This window comes from Chroicocephalus ridibundus, chromosome 15, assembly GCF_963924245.1.
Source record: "Chroicocephalus ridibundus chromosome 15, bChrRid1.1, whole genome shotgun sequence".
Taxonomy (NCBI): Eukaryota; Metazoa; Chordata; class Aves; order Charadriiformes; family Laridae; genus Chroicocephalus; species Chroicocephalus ridibundus.
In genome coordinates, this window is record NC_086298.1 from 9,873,398 (window position 1) to 9,892,290 (window position 18,893).

At 58.0% G+C, this 18,893-nt stretch overlaps 1 protein-coding gene across 13 annotated transcripts in view; it reads left to right on the forward strand.

The window, feature by feature from the left end:
- The window catches only part of KCNT1 (potassium sodium-activated channel subfamily T member 1), a 90,326-nt gene that overhangs the window by 66,136 nt on the left and 5,297 nt on the right, over positions 1–18,893 (forward strand). For 7 of the 13 annotated variants that reach the window (XM_063352841.1, XM_063352846.1, XM_063352843.1 and 4 more), the window contains 24 exons: positions 196–255; positions 1,107–1,181; positions 1,526–1,609; positions 2,113–2,207; positions 3,949–4,129; positions 4,225–4,389; positions 5,221–5,357; positions 5,588–5,651; positions 6,026–6,134; positions 6,647–6,755; positions 7,676–7,825; positions 7,986–8,224; positions 9,363–9,579; positions 10,519–10,624; positions 10,741–10,913; positions 11,131–11,202; positions 11,489–11,623; positions 11,889–12,000; positions 12,661–12,762; positions 12,876–12,959; positions 13,350–13,478; positions 13,835–13,855; positions 14,632–14,935; positions 16,930–16,992. In XM_063352841.1, coding sequence (XP_063208911.1) covers positions 196–255; positions 1,107–1,181; positions 1,526–1,609; positions 2,113–2,207; positions 3,949–4,129; positions 4,225–4,389; positions 5,221–5,357; positions 5,588–5,651; positions 6,026–6,134; positions 6,647–6,755; positions 7,676–7,825; positions 7,986–8,224; positions 9,363–9,579; positions 10,519–10,624; positions 10,741–10,913; positions 11,131–11,202; positions 11,489–11,623; positions 11,889–12,000; positions 12,661–12,762; positions 12,876–12,959; positions 13,350–13,478; positions 13,835–13,855; positions 14,632–14,935; positions 16,930–16,992 — 2,986 coding nt within the window. The remainder of the gene's footprint in view (positions 1–195; positions 256–1,106; positions 1,182–1,525; positions 1,610–2,112; positions 2,208–3,948; positions 4,130–4,224; positions 4,390–5,220; positions 5,358–5,587; positions 5,652–6,025; positions 6,135–6,646; positions 6,756–7,675; positions 7,826–7,985; positions 8,225–9,362; positions 9,580–10,518; positions 10,625–10,740; positions 10,914–11,130; positions 11,203–11,488; positions 11,624–11,888; positions 12,001–12,660; positions 12,763–12,875; positions 12,960–13,349; positions 13,479–13,834; positions 13,856–14,631; positions 14,936–16,929; positions 16,993–18,893) is intronic. The other 6 variants (XM_063352842.1, XM_063352847.1, XM_063352840.1 and 3 more) reach the window with 4 other exon arrangements.

Consider the following 18,893-nt stretch of genomic DNA (forward strand, 5'->3'; position numbering starts at 1 on the left):
ACCCGTCAAGGGCTGCCCGTACGCCTCTTGCTGACGCTCACATGTCTAACCCGAACGGGTGCAGGGAAAGCAAACAAACAGGCTTGTGTCTGCGGTACCCATGGGCTCCTCATCGCCCAGGGCTCGGCAAAGCTCTGGGCGACCCACGGTGCGTCGAAGGAGCCCTCGGCAGCCTTTGCCTGTCTGTCTCCGCAGGTCAGCATAGCTTTAATCAGCTTTCTGGAGACCATGCTGCTCATCTATCTCAGCTACAAGGTAGGTGCCCGGGGGCGGGCGGTGGACAGTGATGCGCGGTCTGGGTCCGATCCCCCGCTGTGAATTCATTTCTCTCTCTCTGAGCTGTCTGAAGCCTGCAGCGTCCTGAGAGGACGTTTGTCTCGGCGATGTCTGAGCTGGCTGTGGCTGTTTTCCTTTCTCATTCCCCCTCGGGCTGCTGGATAAGTGTTTGGCAGAGCGGAGCTGGGAGATCTCTTTTTTTTTTTTCCTGCCTTCCTTTAAATTCAGACCTGTTTTACAAAGGGTCGCTGCTTTTTTTTTAGGGGGGCCAGATTGAGACGCGCTGAGCTTCCTAAGGCTGAGGACCTGGAGCTGAGCTCAGCAGCGTGACCCCTGCTTGTGCCGAGGTCTGCTGCCTCCGGAGGCGGCCGGCACTGCTCCAAGCCAGACAGGGAAAGGCACAGGCTGGCTCCTTTGGATCGAAGGCCCTTAAAATGGCCAAGAAAAGTCACCTTAGCAAATGGCATCTTGTCAGGGTCCCTGGGACAGTTGGCAGAAAAGGCTCAGACCCTGTGTCACCCGCCTGGTTTGGGGCGATCACCAGCGATCTGTACTCGTCACTCTCATTCTCTGTCCTTGCACGAAGCGTTGATGTCCCCTGGCTTTGGGCAGCAGCGGTGATGGACAGGGGGACATCGTGGGAAGGACCCATGGCCATGGGAAGGTCGTTCCCACTCCAGCGTGTCTGCCACCGGCACTGCAGGCAAACCGGAGCATCTTCCTGGCTGTTCCGGCGTTACTTCCCCCATCTAGCAGGGTCTGGGAGCTTTTAATTGCCCTTTGGAAGATTTTAAAGCTTATTTAATTTTTATTTGTTTTCAATTCCTCAGGGGAACATCTGGGAACAGATCTTTCGCATTTCATTCATCCTTGAGATGATCAACACGGTGCCATTTATTATCACGGTGGGTGTTTCCCAGTGACATTTTAAAGCAAATTTAAGTTTAATTAGTACTGTAGTTTTGGTGGTGAAATAAAGAAAAATGGATGTCTGGCCAAGTAGTTTTTAAAGCTGGCAGTAAATTTTTTTCTTCAATATTTTCCAACATAATGACTTTCTCTGGAGATTTATCCCAAAAAACATCATCAGTTTTCTGCTGCTCCGCTGCAGCCGAGGGAGGGGGGCCACTTTTGGAGGTCGGTGCTTAGTTTGGAGATGGATCCTTCCCAACAGGGGCTGAATTGGCTGTTTATAGCTTTTTTTGTTGAAGAGCATGGCTTTTTCTCTGAGTAACTCTTGTTTTTGTAGATATTTTGGCCTCCTTTGCGGAATTTGTTCATCCCCGTGTTTCTGAACTGCTGGCTTGCCAAGTACGCCCTGGAGAACATGATTGTGAGTGACCGGACGTGTCCCACCCCTGTCGCCCTGCGTCCCTCTGCCCTGGGGACGCCGAGGGCGGTGTGGCCGGGAGGGGGGACCCTCACCTGCCGCCGGCTCTGGGGCAGGTTTTGGGTGCTCGGTGGGTGCAGCCGTGCCGGGGCTGGTGGGAGGTGAGGCTTGGCCAGCTGGTGATGCTGGGCTGTGGACCTGAGCAGGAGGCCTTCGGTGTCTGAGCCGTGTTGACTCCGTTGGCTGTGTATTGACAGGGACAGCCTCTGGCTGTCCCCGGGATGTGGTATCACAGCAGGATGAGCTATTCCAGCCATTCCCACGTGCCCACTCGAGCTGTCTCTGCCGGCAGCAGAGCCCAGGCCCGCTCACAGAAATGTGCATCTCTTTTCAATGGCCAAATTCTGGCCTGACCTTCATCTGGGGGGGCATTGCTGGAGCAGCAAGACGGCAGTTGGTACCCTCAGCCTCCCTGAGCTGGTGGGAGCCCTCTCCTCTCTTCCCAGAACGACCTGCACCGAGCCATACAAAGGACACAGTCTGCGATGTTTAACCAGGTGCTCATTCTGATCTGCACCCTCCTGTGTCTCGTTTTCACGGGGTGAGTGTTGCTTTTCATTTCACTAAACCATCTTCACCCAGGGGAACCAGCTTTGCACGTCCCGGGGGTGACTGGCGGAGCCGGGCTCTCGTGGGACTTCCAGGAGAAGGAGGTGGGGTGGGACCTTCCCAGCTGTGGTGGGGTGGCATTGCCAGGACATAACGTGGTGATTTGGGAAGGCAGAGGAGTTTCTGCCTTTAGGCAGGGTCTTCTAGCCCAATTTTTCAGCCTGGGAGGTCTGTGCACACTGAGGACAGCATAACTATTCAGGGCTGCTGATTGGATCGAGCTCCCACATCTCTGCCATCTTTCCTTCGCTAATGGGGCAGTCCCAGTTCCTTGGGATGAGTTTTGGAACTGGGGGAGCCATGGCAAGGAGTGTGGCCCAGGTTTCCATGTGTGTCCATGGGCTTTGGCTTGGGCGCAGCTACGTCTGCTGGAGCTTTGGGAGGACCCCCTGCACCACCAGCCCCCGGCGCCGGGCTCCTCCCTGCCTTGCTTCGTTCCCCGGCGCACTGAACACTGGGAAGATCAATTCCTATTTTAGAAACTAATTATCCTCCCTAATTATATGATTTTAACAGAAACATTTTAACGGGCGCGTATGCGGATGAGGGCGTTGTCGGAGGGAGACGGGTGATGGGGACACGAGCCTCAGAGCGGGGCTGCGAGTGCTGCGGGGTCGAGGGCAGGGACGGCAGCTTCCCGCTGGGACGTGTGTGGTGGCCCCTTCACCGGGATCCATTGCACCCGCTGGCTCCGACCGCGCTCTTCCTCCCCACCAAGTTACATGGCTGCTGAGCTCGTTTGTGTAACAGGCCACTGGAGCTCCCGCTAATTAACTGGGCCCTTTACCCCGCGCGTTGCCAACAGCAAGGGCATCTCTTTTTGTAAAGGAGTCAGTTCTCATCGCCAGGTAACTTAGCTTTGAATTAGGCTTCTTGAATCTTCCTCTGGCTCCCTTGGTCTGGATTTGAAGCACGTAATACCATTAAGTTGCTGAACGACAGGAAATGAAGCTTTTAGGCTCATGAGTCTTTGGCAATAAAGACGATTCTCTGATGTGAGTGACTAATGCAATTTCGGAGCTCATCAGTGCTCCCTGCCCGTGGCACCTCCTGCCCGCGGGGCCGTGGATGTGTTTCTTGGTGGATGCGGCAGGGCTAAAATTCAGGTCCAGGACAACTTAGATGAGACTTGTGTTTAGCAAGATGACTTTGAAACTGCAGCGATGGGGAGTTACGCTGCCTGCCTTATCTTGGGGAGCGAGGCAGCAAGGCGGCACGGCTTTGCAAGAGCAGCGGCACAGGGCCGGGAGCAAGTGCTGGGATCTGCCTCCCGCATCCCCCCTTCTCATGGGCTGAGTCCCCCCAGAGCCTTACTGGGACAGCTGCTTGCTTCCACATTTTGGTTTTTAGCAACGCAAGGGCAGCCCCCAGGTGATGCTGTCCGTGGCACGGCCTTATCATGACCCATCACCCGGGACCTAGACTTCCCCGTGCTGCTTTGGTGAGCAGCCACATCAAACTCACTCCTGCATCTGTAAGCGCCGTTAGCTGTATCACTTCTGTTGGTGACATAAATCCACTGCTGATGCTGACAGCGTGTTACAGGCAAATTTCCTCCACGGACATGGGTGTAAGTCACCTTCTAGGGTTCCCCACTGACCAGCAGGAGCTACGGGCGCTGCCCGTCCCCCAGGCAGGGAATTGCTCACTGTGACGTGTGCTTTTCCCTGCAGGACCTGTGGCATCCAGCACTTAGAAAGAGCAGGTGAGAAGCTCTCCCTCTTCAAGTCCTTCTATTTCTGCATCGTCACTTTTTCCACCGTGGGCTACGGAGACGTGACACCAAAGATCTGGCCTTCCCAGCTCCTCGTCGTGATAATGATTTGCGTCGCCCTGGTTGTGCTGCCGCTGCAGGTTAGACCCACGTGGCCGAGGATGGAGAGGGATGCAGAGCCTGCAGCCGGACAGCCCCACCGATGGGGACGTCAGCTCTCTGCTTTCGTTTGCAGTTTGAGGAGCTCGTCTACCTGTGGATGGAGCGGCAGAAGTCGGGGGGCAATTACAGCCGTCACCGTGCCCAGACAGAGAAACACGTTGTCCTTTGTGTCAGCTCCCTCAAGATTGATCTCCTCATGGACTTCCTCAATGAGTTTTACGCCCACCCGCGCCTGCAGGTGAGGACCAGGCGTGTTCTCATGCGTTCGGCCAACGCTTGCCCTTGCTGGGCACGGCCGGGTGGCTGCTGGTGGCGAGTGCCCTGCCCGGCTACAGTGGCTGTCACAAAGAATGAGGTAAAAACCATCCAGCCCAGCACCAGGCAAGGAGAGGCGACAAGTGGTACCCGAGGGCCACCTCACTTTCTCGTCTCAGTGGTGGGGCGCTCTCTGCCCCGTTTTCTGGCCAGGCCTGTCACAGCACTGCGTCAGCACATGGAGAGGGACCAGAGGGACTTTTCTAAATGTAATGATGTCTTTACTGAATGAAGAATCTCAGACCGAACAGAACATGTAATTGCGAAACCTCCGTGGATTTACCCAGCTCTAACTGGAGTATCTCCACGCAATAAGTGATCTTCAAGCAAGTGACTGTGCCTTTCCATCTCCCCGGGACGAGAGCATCACGGTCGTGTTTCAGATTTGCATTTCGTTCCCACACTCACTTATGCTTTGTTACCATCGCCCGGCCTCGATTCCACACGTTCAAGCTTTAAAATCCTGCTTCTTTCTGTAATTGCAAGAGGCTCCACTTTGCCGTGGGCATGCAGAGGTGCCTGCGTTGGCTGTGTTATGCAGAACGGAGTGGGGAAACTGCTGATGTGTTTTCCACGACCCTTGCAGGGCCCTGGGGCGGGGGCAGGGGGTGTCACACATGGGAACAAATACCAGAAGCCCCAGAGAGCTGTTTGCTCAGGCAGCAAAGCCCCGTTTCTCAGCTGGCTGCGGCAGACGTGCGCGGGACGCCCGGGATGCCCAGCCTGCCCACCCACGCGAGCCTCTCTCTTTCAGGATTACTACGTGGTGATACTTTGCCCGACAGAGATGGACATCCAGGTGCGGCGGGTCCTGCAGATCCCTCTGTGGTCGCAGCGAGTGATCTACCTCCAGGGCTCTGCGCTGAAGGACCAGGACCTCATGAGAGCCAAGTGAGCAGAGGGACATGCTGCACATCCACGGCGAGGCCGGTCCTGCCGCGCTGCCCTCGGAGCCGCAGAGAAGGGTCCCCACTAATGCCAGCCCAGATGCATGATGATGGGCGTCCCTGTGTGCCTTCGCTGGGGTCTCGGAGGGGGCTGGCAGTGCTCTAGCTGGTACACGCAGATGCTCGGCTTCGCTGGCCCATGCAATTGATGGGGTCACTGCTCTCTGTTTGCAGGATGGACAACGGAGAAGCCTGCTTCATTCTCAGCAGCCGGAATGAGGTGGACCGCACCGCGGCGGTAAGCCAGGGCTGGGGGATAGCACAGTCAGAGATTATTCATTTCTCAGGCTGGAAGGGACCGGGGTGATCACTGCATCTTGCCTCTGCAAGGGTCCCGGTGGGCAGGCAGTGACCGCAGAGAAACACAGAGGTGGCATGGGGACCGCACGGGGACACGCGGCAGCATGTTGCTGGTTGAGCCCCTGCGGACTCACCTTTCCTCTGCTGTTACAGTTTCCCATCGGTGCTGGGTTTTGGGGAGCAGGGAGGGAGGCTGTCCCCCGTTAGCAGTGGGTGTTGGAGGAGCTCTTGCCGTACAGTTTATCCTGGGTGGAGAAGCATGGGAGAAAATAAGCCATCAGACAAGTACTTCTTGCGCTTCTCCTTGGCTAGGACCACCAGACCATCCTGAGAGCCTGGGCTGTGAAAGATTTTGCTCCAAACTGTCCTCTCTACGTTCAGATCCTAAAGCCTGAAAACAAGTTTCACGTGAAGTTCGCCGGTGAGTCAGAGGGGCTGCATGGCCTTCGCTGGTCTGGACTGTCTTACCTGCCATCGCAGACCTTTCCAGCGGTGTTTCCATCCCGGAGGAGTCCGTGACCTGGTGCTGAGACTCCTCCCGATTGCTGGAAGATATTTTAGGGCCGTCAGCCCCTTTATTGTGCTGCACACTGAAGCCTGCAGCAATGTGGATGGGGCTGGGGTAGGGCTGGCTCCGGGCTGCCCCAGTGTGGGCTGCGTGTGGGCGCACCAGTCCCATGTGTGACTGCGTGTGTGTCCCCACAGCGGTGGTGGCCTCAGTGGGCTGGTGTCCACCTGGCTGGTTTCCAGCCTTCATCCCTGTTTTCCTGCCTGCATTAATCCCATTCGTGGTGTTCCCTGTGGGCTGTTGATCAGCTGAAAACCCTCCTGGACTGGCAGGAGGAGGAAGCACCCAGTCCCCGCCACCATCCCAAAATTACCGGGTCCCTCGGCATCCCCCTCCCTGCCGTGACGCTCCCCTCTGCCTTTCAGATCACGTCGTCTGCGAAGAGGAGTGCAAATACGCCATGCTGGCGTTGAACTGCGTCTGCCCCGCCACCTCCACCCTCATCACGCTGCTGGTGCACACCTCCCGCGGCCAGTGAGTCCTGTCCTGCCTGCCCCTGCCTCTCCTGCCTCTCCTGCCTGCCCCTGCCTCCCCTGCCAGTCCCTGCCTGCCCCTGCCTCCCCTGCCTGCCCCTGCCTGCCCCTGCCTGCCCTCTCCTCCGCCACCCCAGCCTGAGCATGGAGGGACAGCAGAGCTGGTGGTGGGGGCTCCGGGTGGAGGAGGGTGGGAGTCTGGTGGGGGTCTCGGGGAGCACGCTGGGACCTGGGATCCCCCAGCCAGGTGGGGAGCAACAGCCAATATCATAGGGGGGAAACACCAGTGCAGGTGGGCTGCCCAACACCGCCTTTCCAGAGACTGGTGATAAAAATGTCTTTATCCTGGCGTGGTCCCGCTGGAGGGAAGATTCATTCACAGCCCGTGCGAACGCTGCAGGGCATTTGGCAGGTTTATATAAAGCACAGCTGGAAGGAGCTCCGCTGGCCCAGTAAAGTGGTGGCGTGGGTCCTGTGCCCCTTGACTAGTCAGAAATATCTGAATTTTGGGTAATGTCACATCAAAAAGTTATGAAACATCCTTCCCAGGTGACTCCCGCCCCAAGCTCAGAGATATTTGCCAACACGGGCTCTGAACCCTGCCTCTGTGCCCCTCCGGGAGCCCTCATTAAATAAAAAGGCCCTTAAAATCAGAAATGAAAACGAGCTCATCCTCAGCCTGTGAACACCGACAGCTTGTGGGAATGTGTCGCTGTAACCTCACCCCCCTGGGTCTAAATGGCAGCTTCGGGGTTTATTAGCATCCCGCCGTGCGGCTCTGGCCCGGGAGCTGGCTGTCTGTGCCGGCACCGGGGGGATCCTCTCCTTGCACCCAGGGGGTTCCTGTCCCAGCACAATGGAGGGGTCTTCTCCCATCACCATGGGGGGTCCCGTCCCGGCACGCTGCTGCTGTCGTTGCAGGGAGGGCCAGGAGTCGCCGGAGCAGTGGCAGCGGATGTACGGGCGCTGCTCGGGCAATGAGGTCTACCACATCCGGATGGGCGACAGCAAGTTCTTCATGGAGTACGAGGGGAAGAGCTTCACCTACGCCGCCTTCCACGCGCACAAGAAGTGAGGGCGGGAGGGGCGACGGGCAGGGTGTATCCGCCAGTCTGCGTCCCTGGGGGCTCGGGGCTGGGGCTGGAGGGTGCTGTGGGGTCCTTCGTGCAGGGACAAAGCCCCGAAGGGGTTTTTTCCAGCTGTGAATGCCCACGTTGTGCTCCTGGCACAGGTACGGCGTCTGCCTGATCGGCATCCGGAGGGAGGAGAACAAGAGCATCCTGCTGAACCCTGGCCCGCGGCACATCATGGCAGCGTCCGACACCTGCTTCTACATCAACATCACCAAGGAGGAGAACTCCGCCTTCATCTTCAAGCAGGAGGAGAAGCAGAAGAAGAAGGGCTTTGCGGGGAGGGGCACCTACGACGGCCCGTCCCGCCTGCCCGTGCACAGCATCATCGCCAGCATGGGTGAGTCGGGGGGGCCTCAGCGGGGCTGGGGGCAGGGTAAGGTCCTTCACACACCGCTCCAGCTCTCTCCACGGGTCTGGTTTCATCTCCTTCCCCAGGTTTGGTTTTATTTTACAAACTCCTTGCCATGCCCCCCCACCTGGATGTTGCTGGGAGCCACTGAAAATCCCTTTCCGTTCCCTGTCCCGGTCGTCTCACCAGTTAAACCCACGCTGCTCCTTCTACCCTGGGTGCTCTCAGCAAGCTCAAAGATCATTACTAAAGCTCGTGATGTCCATTATCATTAACAGCATTTGCATAAATCCCCCAAGCCCTGGCTGGAAGAATAAATGCTGTTGGCCACATCCTAAATCCCGTTTATGATTCACAACCCGACGAAGGGCGTAGTTTGCTCTGCAGCGAGTGGTGCATTTTTGCAAATAAAAAAATACCATGAGTCATTACTTCCAGCTTGTATCTGGGGAGAGCGAGTTTCGGGGCTGCCTGGAGAGGCTGCGCTACACGAGCAGATTATATTTCAGGGAAATAATTTATGCGTTTGTACTCATGAGCAGCAATTTGCATAGATTATCCCCCAGCAGGCCACAAAGCACTTCGCTGAAGAGCGTTTGTCAGTGTTCTCGTTACGTGGCTCGTTCGCAGCGGGACCTTTGGCAAAGAGTAACGAGAGGGAGGGAAATCGCGGGAATGCAAGCAGGGCAGCGGTTCCCGGCGAGCCCGGCACCTGGGCTTTGCTTGCTGGGAAGCTCCCCGTGATCCTGACCATCTGACAATCACCGTTTGGCCAAGACTCAGATGAGACCCTCTGCAGGAGGTGGCTGGGGGACAGGTGGGGTGATGCTCCCCGGGGCCAGCAGCCTGCATCCACCATGGGAGCGCGGTGCCCCCGGGGAGATGCTCCACAGCAATGCCCAGGTGGAAGTCGCTGGTGGGTGCCGTGCCAGCACTCCCCGTGCCCACGACCGGGTTAGCTTCATACGGGCTGTACTTGACAGGCAGGATGCACAGTCCCGCACGCTCCACCTCGTCCCCGCGCAGGACCGCCTGGGCACGGTGCTTTTCCGTGCTGCTTTGCCGACGCAGCTCTTTTCACCTCCTTATAGCGTGTTCGCTGTGCTTCCTTCCCCATCGGGTCCAGGTACAGTAGCCATGGACCTGCAAAACACGGAGTGCCGCCCCGCTAACAGCAGCAAGCTGACGTTGCCGGCGGAGAACGGCTCGGGCAACCGCCGGCCCAGCATCGCGCCCGTCCTCGAGCTGGCCGACACCTCATCCCTGCTGCCCTGCGACCTGCTCAGCGACCAGTCGGAAGACGAAATGACGCAGTCGGACGAGGAGGGCTCGGCCGTTGTGGAGTGAGTCGCCCGCCTTCGGTTGAGCCGTCCCGCCTTTCCGAGGGATGGGGACCATTGCACACGACGGGCGTTCAATGGTGCCTGAGGGATGCTCAAGTTCAGCCCCTCTCGGCTTTTTCTGAGCACACCAACATCTGTAACACGGGCAATCCCTGCCTTTCCTGCTCTTTTGGAGGAGTCTCCTCTGGGTATCAGCGAATTTGCGCTGAGCCAGACACCGCTGGGGATGGGCAGGGTTGTTCCATCAGTCCTCTCGCCTCCCGTCACTCACCAACGGGACGAGGATCCTACTCTCCATTGCACAGAAAGAAAAAAATGCAAAATAAATATTTACTCCAGCTTTAAAGCTGTTAGTTTATGGCAGTCAGCTAGGCACTTGCTTTACTGGTTACCTGTGTGGAAGCTGCCGGAGTGATGTGAGGAGCTCACCGACTATCTGCAGACTCACAAACTGGCTTTTAATTCATGCCCACGTGTAGCTGCTCTTTAAATGAAAATTTCTGCTTCTGGGGCCATCAAAAATACAAATGGTGATTTTTTTTATTTTACTTTTTTTTTTAAATATCTGCCCACCAAAACAAACTCTAAAAATGGACCGTGGGTTTTTTTTGCTTTTTTCTATGGCTCAGCATCACCCCCCTCTCCTGGAGCGCTCTGCTCTGTCCCCCTTCAGCTGTGCTCAGTGCTCCTACCTGCTCCTCTGCCCACGCTGGGGACACTGCACATTTACAATCTCATGACCCTTTGCATAGCAAAAGAGATTCCTAAATATGTGTATTTTGTAAAATTTCCGACTACTGCGGGAAAGTTTTGCAAGGCATTTGCCAGGGATGTGCTTGACCCCTGGGTCTGCTGCTTTTAACTGTTTTTCCCGGCGTCTGAGTGTCGTGGGAAGCTCTCCCCGTGTCCTCACGCTGCTGGGTTTTCTCTCCGCGGCAGGTACGTGAAGGGCTACCCACCGAACTCCCCCTACATTGGGAGCTCCCCGACTCTGTGCCACCTTTTACCGGAGAAAGCCCCTTTCTGCTGCCTGAGGCTGGACAAGGTACGATGGGGCTGTCTGGTGGCTGCATCCCCCCCTGGAGCAGGACGACTCCGTGCGTGGTGGGTGGGTGGCCGAGAGCCCCGCGCTGAGTCCCTGCGCTGCCTTCCACCGCACAGGGCTGCAAGCACAACAGCTTTGAAGACGCCAAAGCCTACGGGTTTAAGAACAAACTGATTATCGTTTCGGCGGAGACGGCTGGGAACGGACTGTATAACTTCATCGTCCCCCTTCGTGCGTACTATCGGTCCCGCAAAGAGTTGAATCCAATTGTGTTGCTGCTGGACAACAAGCAAGTACTTTTCCGCGCATGTTTTCCATCGCACCGAGCCCTCCCCTGTGTTTTCATGGGCATCTCATTCCGTGGGGATGGGAGCGTGGGGCAATGGCGGTGCCACTGCTGGGTACCTCAGCTGATGTTGGCCCTGGGGACTCCTGAGTGGGTTTTGTGTCTGTCTTTGCCCCATGGACTTGGTGAACCACCTTGTTCTCTGTTGCTCTTCCTCCAGGCCCGAGCACCACTTTCTGGAAGCCATCTGTTGTTTCCCCATGGTTTACTACATGGAGGGCACGATCGACAAGTAAGTGTTTCCATGTGTGGCTGTACAGCAATGCTTAAATGTGTTACATTTACCCCAGCCTAGACTTTTGGGTCATCCCGTGAGAAGCCCCCGGGTTGGTACCGTAGAGTTGAGCCCACCCTTGGCTTCTCGGTTTGTTGAACATCCCCCAGTAGATGGGAGCAGGGGAAGAGCTGGTGGATGGGAGCAGCCTGGGCTTGCTGTAGCGCTGCGCGTCGCAGCGTGCTGCTTCCCTGTGTCGTTTCCAAGGGCTGACCCTGCGCTCTTCTCTTTGGGAACTGCCCAGCCTGGACAGCTTGCTGCAGTGCGGCATCATCTACGCTGACAACCTGGTGGTTGTGGACAAGGAGAGCACGATGAGCGCTGAGGAGGACTACATGGCGGATGCAAAGACGATTGTCAATGTCCAGACCATGTTCAGGTGAGGGGTGACCACTCTTCTGGCTTGGTCATAGCCACTTACCTCTGCTGGAGGTAAGACCAGGAAGGGTGGTGATGGCTGGGGTGGTGGCTATGGGCAGTGGAACACACCTGTGGTTGGGCTCGCTCTAGGAAACAACGTCTAATCTGCTATTTCTGACCTCAGAGAGGCACAGGGATGGTTTTGATCTTCCTCAGGCTTTAAATGCAGGGAGCGCTCTCACTTCTGAGTGAGCTGCAGGACAACAGGTCTCTTTCCATTGCAGGCTCTTCCCCAGCCTCAGCATTATCACGGAGCTGACCCACCCCTCCAACATGAGGTTCATGCAGTTCAGAGCAAAGGACAGTTACTCTCTTGCCCTTTCCAAGCTAGAAAAGGTAAGAGAAGGTCTTCTCCTGTGCATGGGGCTTGGGAAATCAATGCTGAGAGCAGCTACCTTTGAGCTCCTCAAAGTCCTGTGCTCTTCTGCGTGCTGCAGCTACTGTAGTTGGTGTGCATCTACCTGAGGTAACCTGCAGCAAGCAAATACATGGGCAGCCAATCTTTGGACCAGCTACCTCTTTCTAAATATTTATGTATTTATTTGGTCGTTGGCGTTTGGGCTGCTTTGCCTACCGCTGTGCTGGGCACACTGGACGTCTGAATCAGGTTTAATGCTGTGACTGCAGCGAGGGGGGCAGTGGGGTCACTGTGCTGAGACAGAGCTTCTGACAAGGGGGAAAGTACCCCTGAACCAGACACTGGGGCATGTGAAAGGGCCCCATCCAGCCCGTGTCAAAAACCCCAACCATGTCTCACATGTTTCCATGGAGGAAAAAACCTTCTTTCACCCAGTGTAAGGATGCTGCCCTGGTTCCCTGCTGGCACAGCCACCAGAAATGCTATGCTGGTGTCCTCCCATTTTCGTGAGTCTTCTAGTTGCTGTGCACGGGGGAGGCTGCGTGGTTTTGCTTTGCTGAAGGCCCTGGAAGGTTGTGAACAAGCCCCTGCCAACAGCGTTTGCCTGTGAGTGCTCACGTCTCCCCTTCGTCTTCCAGAAAGAGCGAGAGAATGGCTCCAACCTGGCCTTCATGTTCCGGCTGCCCTTCGCGGCCGGGAGGGTCTTCAGCATCAGCATGCTGGACACGCTGCTCTACCAGGTGAGAGCCCAGTGGGCTCTGGGTGATGCACCCCTGCAACTCTGGCCGCCCCTTTGCATCTCGCAGTGAATAACCGAGCAAACCTTTCTTCCTGCCCAAATGTCTCCCCCCAGTCGTTCGTGAAGGACTACATGATCACCATCACGCGGTTGCTGCTGGGCCTCGACACCACGCCGGGCTCCGGCTACCTCTGTGCGGTGGGTGCCAAGTCCCTCTGGGTTGAAACCATGGGGCCAAATTGTCGTGGATCTGGTGGGATCTGTCACAGGGGTGGAGGGTCCCCCTCTTCTGGGGAGTCGGGGGGAAGGCAACATTGGGCAGAACATGCCAGGTCATCACTCCCCTCCATCGCGTGAGGGGAACCTCAGCACTACCAAGAGCCCAAAAGTCCAAGAGCTGCCAAGGACCAAAGTCCCCGTTCTGAAGGCTGAGGTTGGAAATTGCCCCTGGTCTTTTTGTGGAGTCCAGCTCGCTTTTGGGATTGACATTGCTGAGCTGGGGTGAAGCTCAGGAGCAGCCCTGGGGTGCTCCTCAGCAGGCTTCTCTGCACGGCACAGGGTGGTTGATGTTTGTCCTCTGTTGCTCAGATGAAGATCACTGAAGATGACCTGTGGATCCGGACGTACGGCCGCCTCTTCCAGAAGCTCTGCTCCTCCAGTGCGGAGATTCCCATTGGGATTTACAGGACAGAGTCGCACATGTTCGCAACCTCTGAGGTAGGGGCTGCTGGTGGTCCCAGCCGAGCATCGCCGCCCGGCAGAGATGTGGTCCATGAGGCTGGCTGGGTCCATGAGACCCCTCGGACCTGGTTGCAGGTGGGGAGGTGAGAAGGAGCGAGGGGAGGGGAAGCTCTGCCTTCACTTCGTTAGCGACCCCACATCTGCATTACGCTGATGGTGTCCTGGTTTCCCAGCGGGTGGGTGGAAATGCCCGATCCCGCGGGCAGCAGCCTGGCTGTGGGCAGGCGGCGGGATTTTCTCGGCACAGCACGGAGTCCCCGGGGAGCGGGGGGATGTGGCTGCCCGTTTGCTGGACTAACGCTTTATTTTTCCTTCCTTTTTCCCCGCCGCAGCCCCACGACATCCGAGCGCAGGTGAGTGCCGCTTGCATCTAGCCCCGGGCGCGTGGCCGGTGTCGGGCATTGCCCTGGCTGCCCGCGCTGCCTCCTGCTCCCCTCCCTGACCCAGAGGCCGACCTGTAGGCAAGCGGCTGGGCTGGCTTGCCCAGTGGTCCTCTGGCTACCAAGAGCCGCTGCATGCCTTGTCCTGGCTGTCACCTGCCAGCACGGTGCTGCCTGTCCCCGTGGAAGGGCGATGCCAGCTGAGCCGCAGTGGTCCGGGAAGAGAAAAGTCCTCGGTGCCTTGAAGTGTAATTAACTGGGATAAGGAGCTGGAGAGTGAGCCAGGCTCCCTTTTAAATACCTTCAGTTTTCAGCTTCGTAGGAAGCAGCTACAGGGAGCCGAAAGTTGACATTTAATTAAATGCAATCCACCTCTTTCTTAGAGATGCTTTCAACCGCTTTATTAATAAATTCCTGCTCACCAGTGGGGATTGCTGTGTCGGAGATGCGGCAGCACGTCTGCCGTGAGATGATGGAGAGGGAGACAAGGGCACGGCTGTCCCTTGGGCAGCCCAGGGATAATCGCGTGAGAAATGTCAGGCGTCCATTAGACTCCACTCGACAGTGCTTATCCCAGATCTGCCGGCCAGGTAGTTTTAGGAGTACAGGGATGATGTGCTGGGAAAGCACGTGTGGGTCAGAGGAAGGATCCCATCCCATGGGAGAGATCCCACCCCATCAGGGACAGGACAGACCCCTTTTGCCCCATCCCCCGTCGTCCCCCCCTCCGTGACCTGCTGGGCTTCCAGTCACAGATCTCAATCAATGTTGAGGACTGCGAGGACACGAAGGATGTCAAGGAGCACTGGGGCATCAAGACCAGCCACCACAGGAACTCGTGCTCCAGCGACCAGTCCGAGCACCCGCTGCTGCGGCGCAAGAGCATGCAGTGGGCTCGCCGCCTGAGCAGGAAGGGCAACAAGCACTCCAGCAAGACGGCCGAGTGGATCAGCCAGCAGCGCCTCAGCCTCTACCGGCGCTCCGAGAGGCAGGAGCTTTCCGAGCTGGTCAAAAACCGTATGAAGCACCTGGGCTTGCCCACGACCGGGTACGGTAAGTGCCGTTCGGTTGCACTTCTCTGCGGTGGTGCATCCCGCTGGTGGGCTCCTCAGGTAACCCTGTGCCGAGCCGAACCCCAAGCTGATCCGAACCCCAAGCTGATCCGAACCCCAAGCCGAACCTAACCCCAGGCTGAGCCGAACCCTGCGCCAAGCCAAACCCCAAGCCCAGCCTAACCCCACAGGCGCTGCCGGGCCCGGCATTCCCCAGCTTGCTTGTGCTTCTGCAGACGAGTGCGTTCGAGGCTGAGGTCCCGCAGCGCAGACACCCCCTGCCCTTGCCTGCCACCCCCGTTCTGGGGCTCTGGGACGGGGCCAGGCAGGAGTTTGCGGCGGCAGAGTAACTCTCTCCCTTCTGCCTGCAGCTGCCGTGCAGCCTTCGGGCGTGATGCCCCGCTTGCCCCCCCCGCTTTCTGGCCGTCCAGGAATAAATGGTGGTTCAGGACACACTGCCTCCAAGTCAGCAAAACCCGTCTGCCCGAGAGCCCCCCCAGTGCGGCAGGGAGAGGTGATGCCCCGTCAGCTGGCGCAGACCCCTTTTGTTATAGACTTTAATCCTTCATAAAGCTCTTCCATGGAAGACATTTCGGTAGCTGCAGGGCTGAGTGGTTTGCTCCATTGTGTGTGAAACCGGTGTCTCCGGCCGCGATGAGCCCGCGCGGCCCCGGGCGCCCGCAGCGCTCAGGGTCCCTCTGTGCAGCCGTGTTTCTCGTCAAGCTTCTCACCCGCCCGTTGGTGCTGGCGTCTGTGTCCCCCCCACCGGACAATCCCCCACCCCTTGGTTACGACAAAGTCTGTAGCCCACAGCTTCCTTGGTTGGTTTGGTTTGGTTTTTTTGGTCCTTTTTTTTTTTTTTTCCCCCCCTTTCTTTCTTTTAAGCCATCCTGTGCTGCTGCCTGTTTGCTCCATCCTCGAAGAGCATCCGTCTGCCCTGCGCTGGCCCCTGCCCGCACGCAGGCTGGCACTGTGCCCCGGCCGGGACGGGAGCTGATTTGGGGAGGGGTGTGGGGGGGAATTCCTCCTCTCCCATCTTGGCTTCTCCCTCACAGCCCTTTAGGGAGGAGAAAATGTGAAGAAACTCAGCGCAGGAGGGGCTTTGGAGCGGAGGGCAAACGGGCTGGCTGTGGGCATCGCCAGCCTCCTGGGGGAGGGAGGCAGGAGAGCCGGCTTCCAGCGGGGCAGAGGGGACACAGGGCACGCCAGGCGAGGGCTTGCAGCCGTGCATCACCCCCGGCTCTCTTTTTTTCCAGCATTACTAGTCCCAGAAGTTTCTGCTGCTTTTTCTGGGGGGCTTCCAGCTCCCTGCAGCTCTGTTGCAGAGTCCGGAGCGTGGCTGATGGCATTCCCTGCCTTAAAAAAAGCTGGTTTTACGCAGGTGCTGGGCGTGGGAAGCTGGGGAACAGGGTGCACCCGAAGCAAGAGCTGACGCAGCTCTTGGGTGCTGCTGAGGACAGGCCATGGCATCCCAGCACCGGCGGAGGTTAAGGCAGAGGCGGCTTCTCCCCCCGTACGGCCTCGGCTGAGCATCCCGAGGGGCCGCCCCACAGCCAGCGCTGCCGGGATGCTCGGGGCACCCTTGGCTGGGTTAGCGTCAGGGTTCTCACCCTTCTCCTGGCCGATCCGGCAACTCTTGGCTGGAGCAAACCGGGGGAGCTCCGGCAAGCGAGGAGGCAGCGGGGGGTGCAGGACCCGTCGGGGCGGGAGGGCGATGCCTGGCAGGGACGGGGGTGTTGGGGACCGGCAGCTCCCTGGCCCCTGCGGCCGGCTGTGCTGGGACTGTGCGTTGTCACCATGTGTCACCCTCAGTGTCTGGACACCCATGGCGTTTTGGAAGAACACGTTGCTCTGCCTTCTCCCCATTTCCTTTTTCTTTTGCTCATTTTATTGCTGCAGTGCAGGAGCTCGTCTCTGATATTTGCCGAATCATGGCTTGCTGACCTCTCTCTCTCTCTCTGTTTATGTCTGTGCCTTTCCCTGTATGTTCTGTAGAGGATGTAGCAAATTTAACAGCCAGTGATGTGATGAATCGGGTAAACCTGGGATATTTGCAAGGTAATTCCCTTTCCCTGGGAGTCCCGCGTGACTCATGGTGTGCAGCGTACAACAAGATCATGCCAGCTAAGCCCAATCCACACCCTTGCCGGTTTTCACCTTAGATACCCGAACCTTTCAAGCACTGATTAGTTGGGTGGCGTTGGAAAAATAAAAGACCGTCCTGCAGCGGCAGCGGAAACGCAGGGCTCCGCAAAATCATGGAGATAAAAACCTCAGGGACCCCTTTCTAGCTGAATTCTTACAGGGAAATCACAGCCCTCAGCTGTCATTAAAATAAATCATCCCTCCACTGCTCTGCAAGTCGGTTTTGGTCTGCAAAGCCAGTGGCAGTTCGAGGAGGGGGCTCGGGGGGGACAAGCAGAGCGGAGCTGCTGGTGTGTGCTGCGGTGAGATGCTGGAGCTCCTGCCCCGGCCCTGGGTCAGCCAGAGCTCGGGGGCAAGGCAGCCCTTGGAAAGCCCTTCCCAATCCTTGGTTTGCATTCCTGGACATCTCTCTAGCATTAGGAGACCCTGTTTTCTAACCGGGGGGTGCTGGGCTGGGTGCGAGGCAGCAGCCGCAAGTGCTGCCTGTGCTGCAGACCCCCCCAGGGCACCTTGTCGGCATCCGCGGGAGCTGTGGGGTTATTGCACCATTTACCCCTTTACACACGGGTGTAAAGTGCCCTGGAAAGGCCCCTTTTTACTGCAGCAGCCTAGAGGTTAGCAATTGCCCAACCTAGCTGTATTTTAGGCATCACTAGCCCTTGCTTAAGGTGAAAAGTTGGCATTTTTCCTATAAACTGTGTCCTTCATCCGAGAAGCAGCCCCAGCTGGGGCTTATGGAAGCCCCGGGCCAGCAGAGTATATTGCCGGCTGGCCGGCGGGTGCTGGGCAGAGCTCAGACCCGGCTGGTTTCTCCCCCTCCCGCGGAAGCGCCGGGGCTGAGCGAGAGCCCGTGTCCTGCTGCAGAGGGGCCCAGCACCGCGAATGCCCCCACCCCGGCCGCCTGCTGAGCCAGGAGACCCCAGAGGTGAACCTCCGACAGGGTGGCATCGCTGCCGGAGGCTGCGTGTGTCTCTTTCCCCCCCGAAAAAAACTTGCTGGAGGATGTGGAGGAAAAAAACTATGCCGTAGGGGACAATATGGCAATATACTTGGGTTTAGCAGTGCCTGGCTCGGCTGCATGGGGGGGGTCAGGAAAAGGAGCTTCCATGGAGCAGGGAGACCTGCCGCGAGTCAGGGCCCTTCCCCGCCTCCCCCGTCATGGCAAACCCCGTGTCTCCCGTTGGGTCCCAGGGTCCGTGTGCCACCCGCGCCCCAGCATTGCCACCCCCTGTCCCCGCCTCGCTGTAAGGCTGAGCACTGGGACGGCCGAAGATCTCCGGCAGCTCGAGGGACCTGCCGGCACCTGGGGGTGGGCACCCCAGCACAGGACGGGGAGGGGGAGGTGTCCTGCACAGCACCTCCCCCACGCAGAGGTGCCAGGGAGGCGTCTGAGCAGCAAAACAAGGGTCTCACGTCTGCCAGTGAGTGCCACTGCGTGCGGTACCGATGCGGTCCAGCCGCAGGGATGCCCTGGGGCCCACCTGGACGTGCACTGGCCAAATGCGAAGGCAGCCTTGGGGCGGCGGGGGGGGGATGACACCTGTTTGCATCCCTGTGGGGGGTGCCAGACCAGGTGGCTATGGTGGCTGGAGGTGCTGTGGCTCGTCTCACAGCTGGAGAAAAGCCCCACTTCAGAGGTTTCACATCCCTCCTGAGGCTGAAGAGCAGCCGTACTCCTCACCCATGGGCTGGCTTGGCCACCCGCCCCCCATGCCTGGGGTCATCCTGCATCTCCAGGTGCTTTTATGGCTGGGGGGCTCGGTGGGACAGCCTTTCAATGGGGACCTGCTCCGGATCGATGCCGGGGCAGGGGA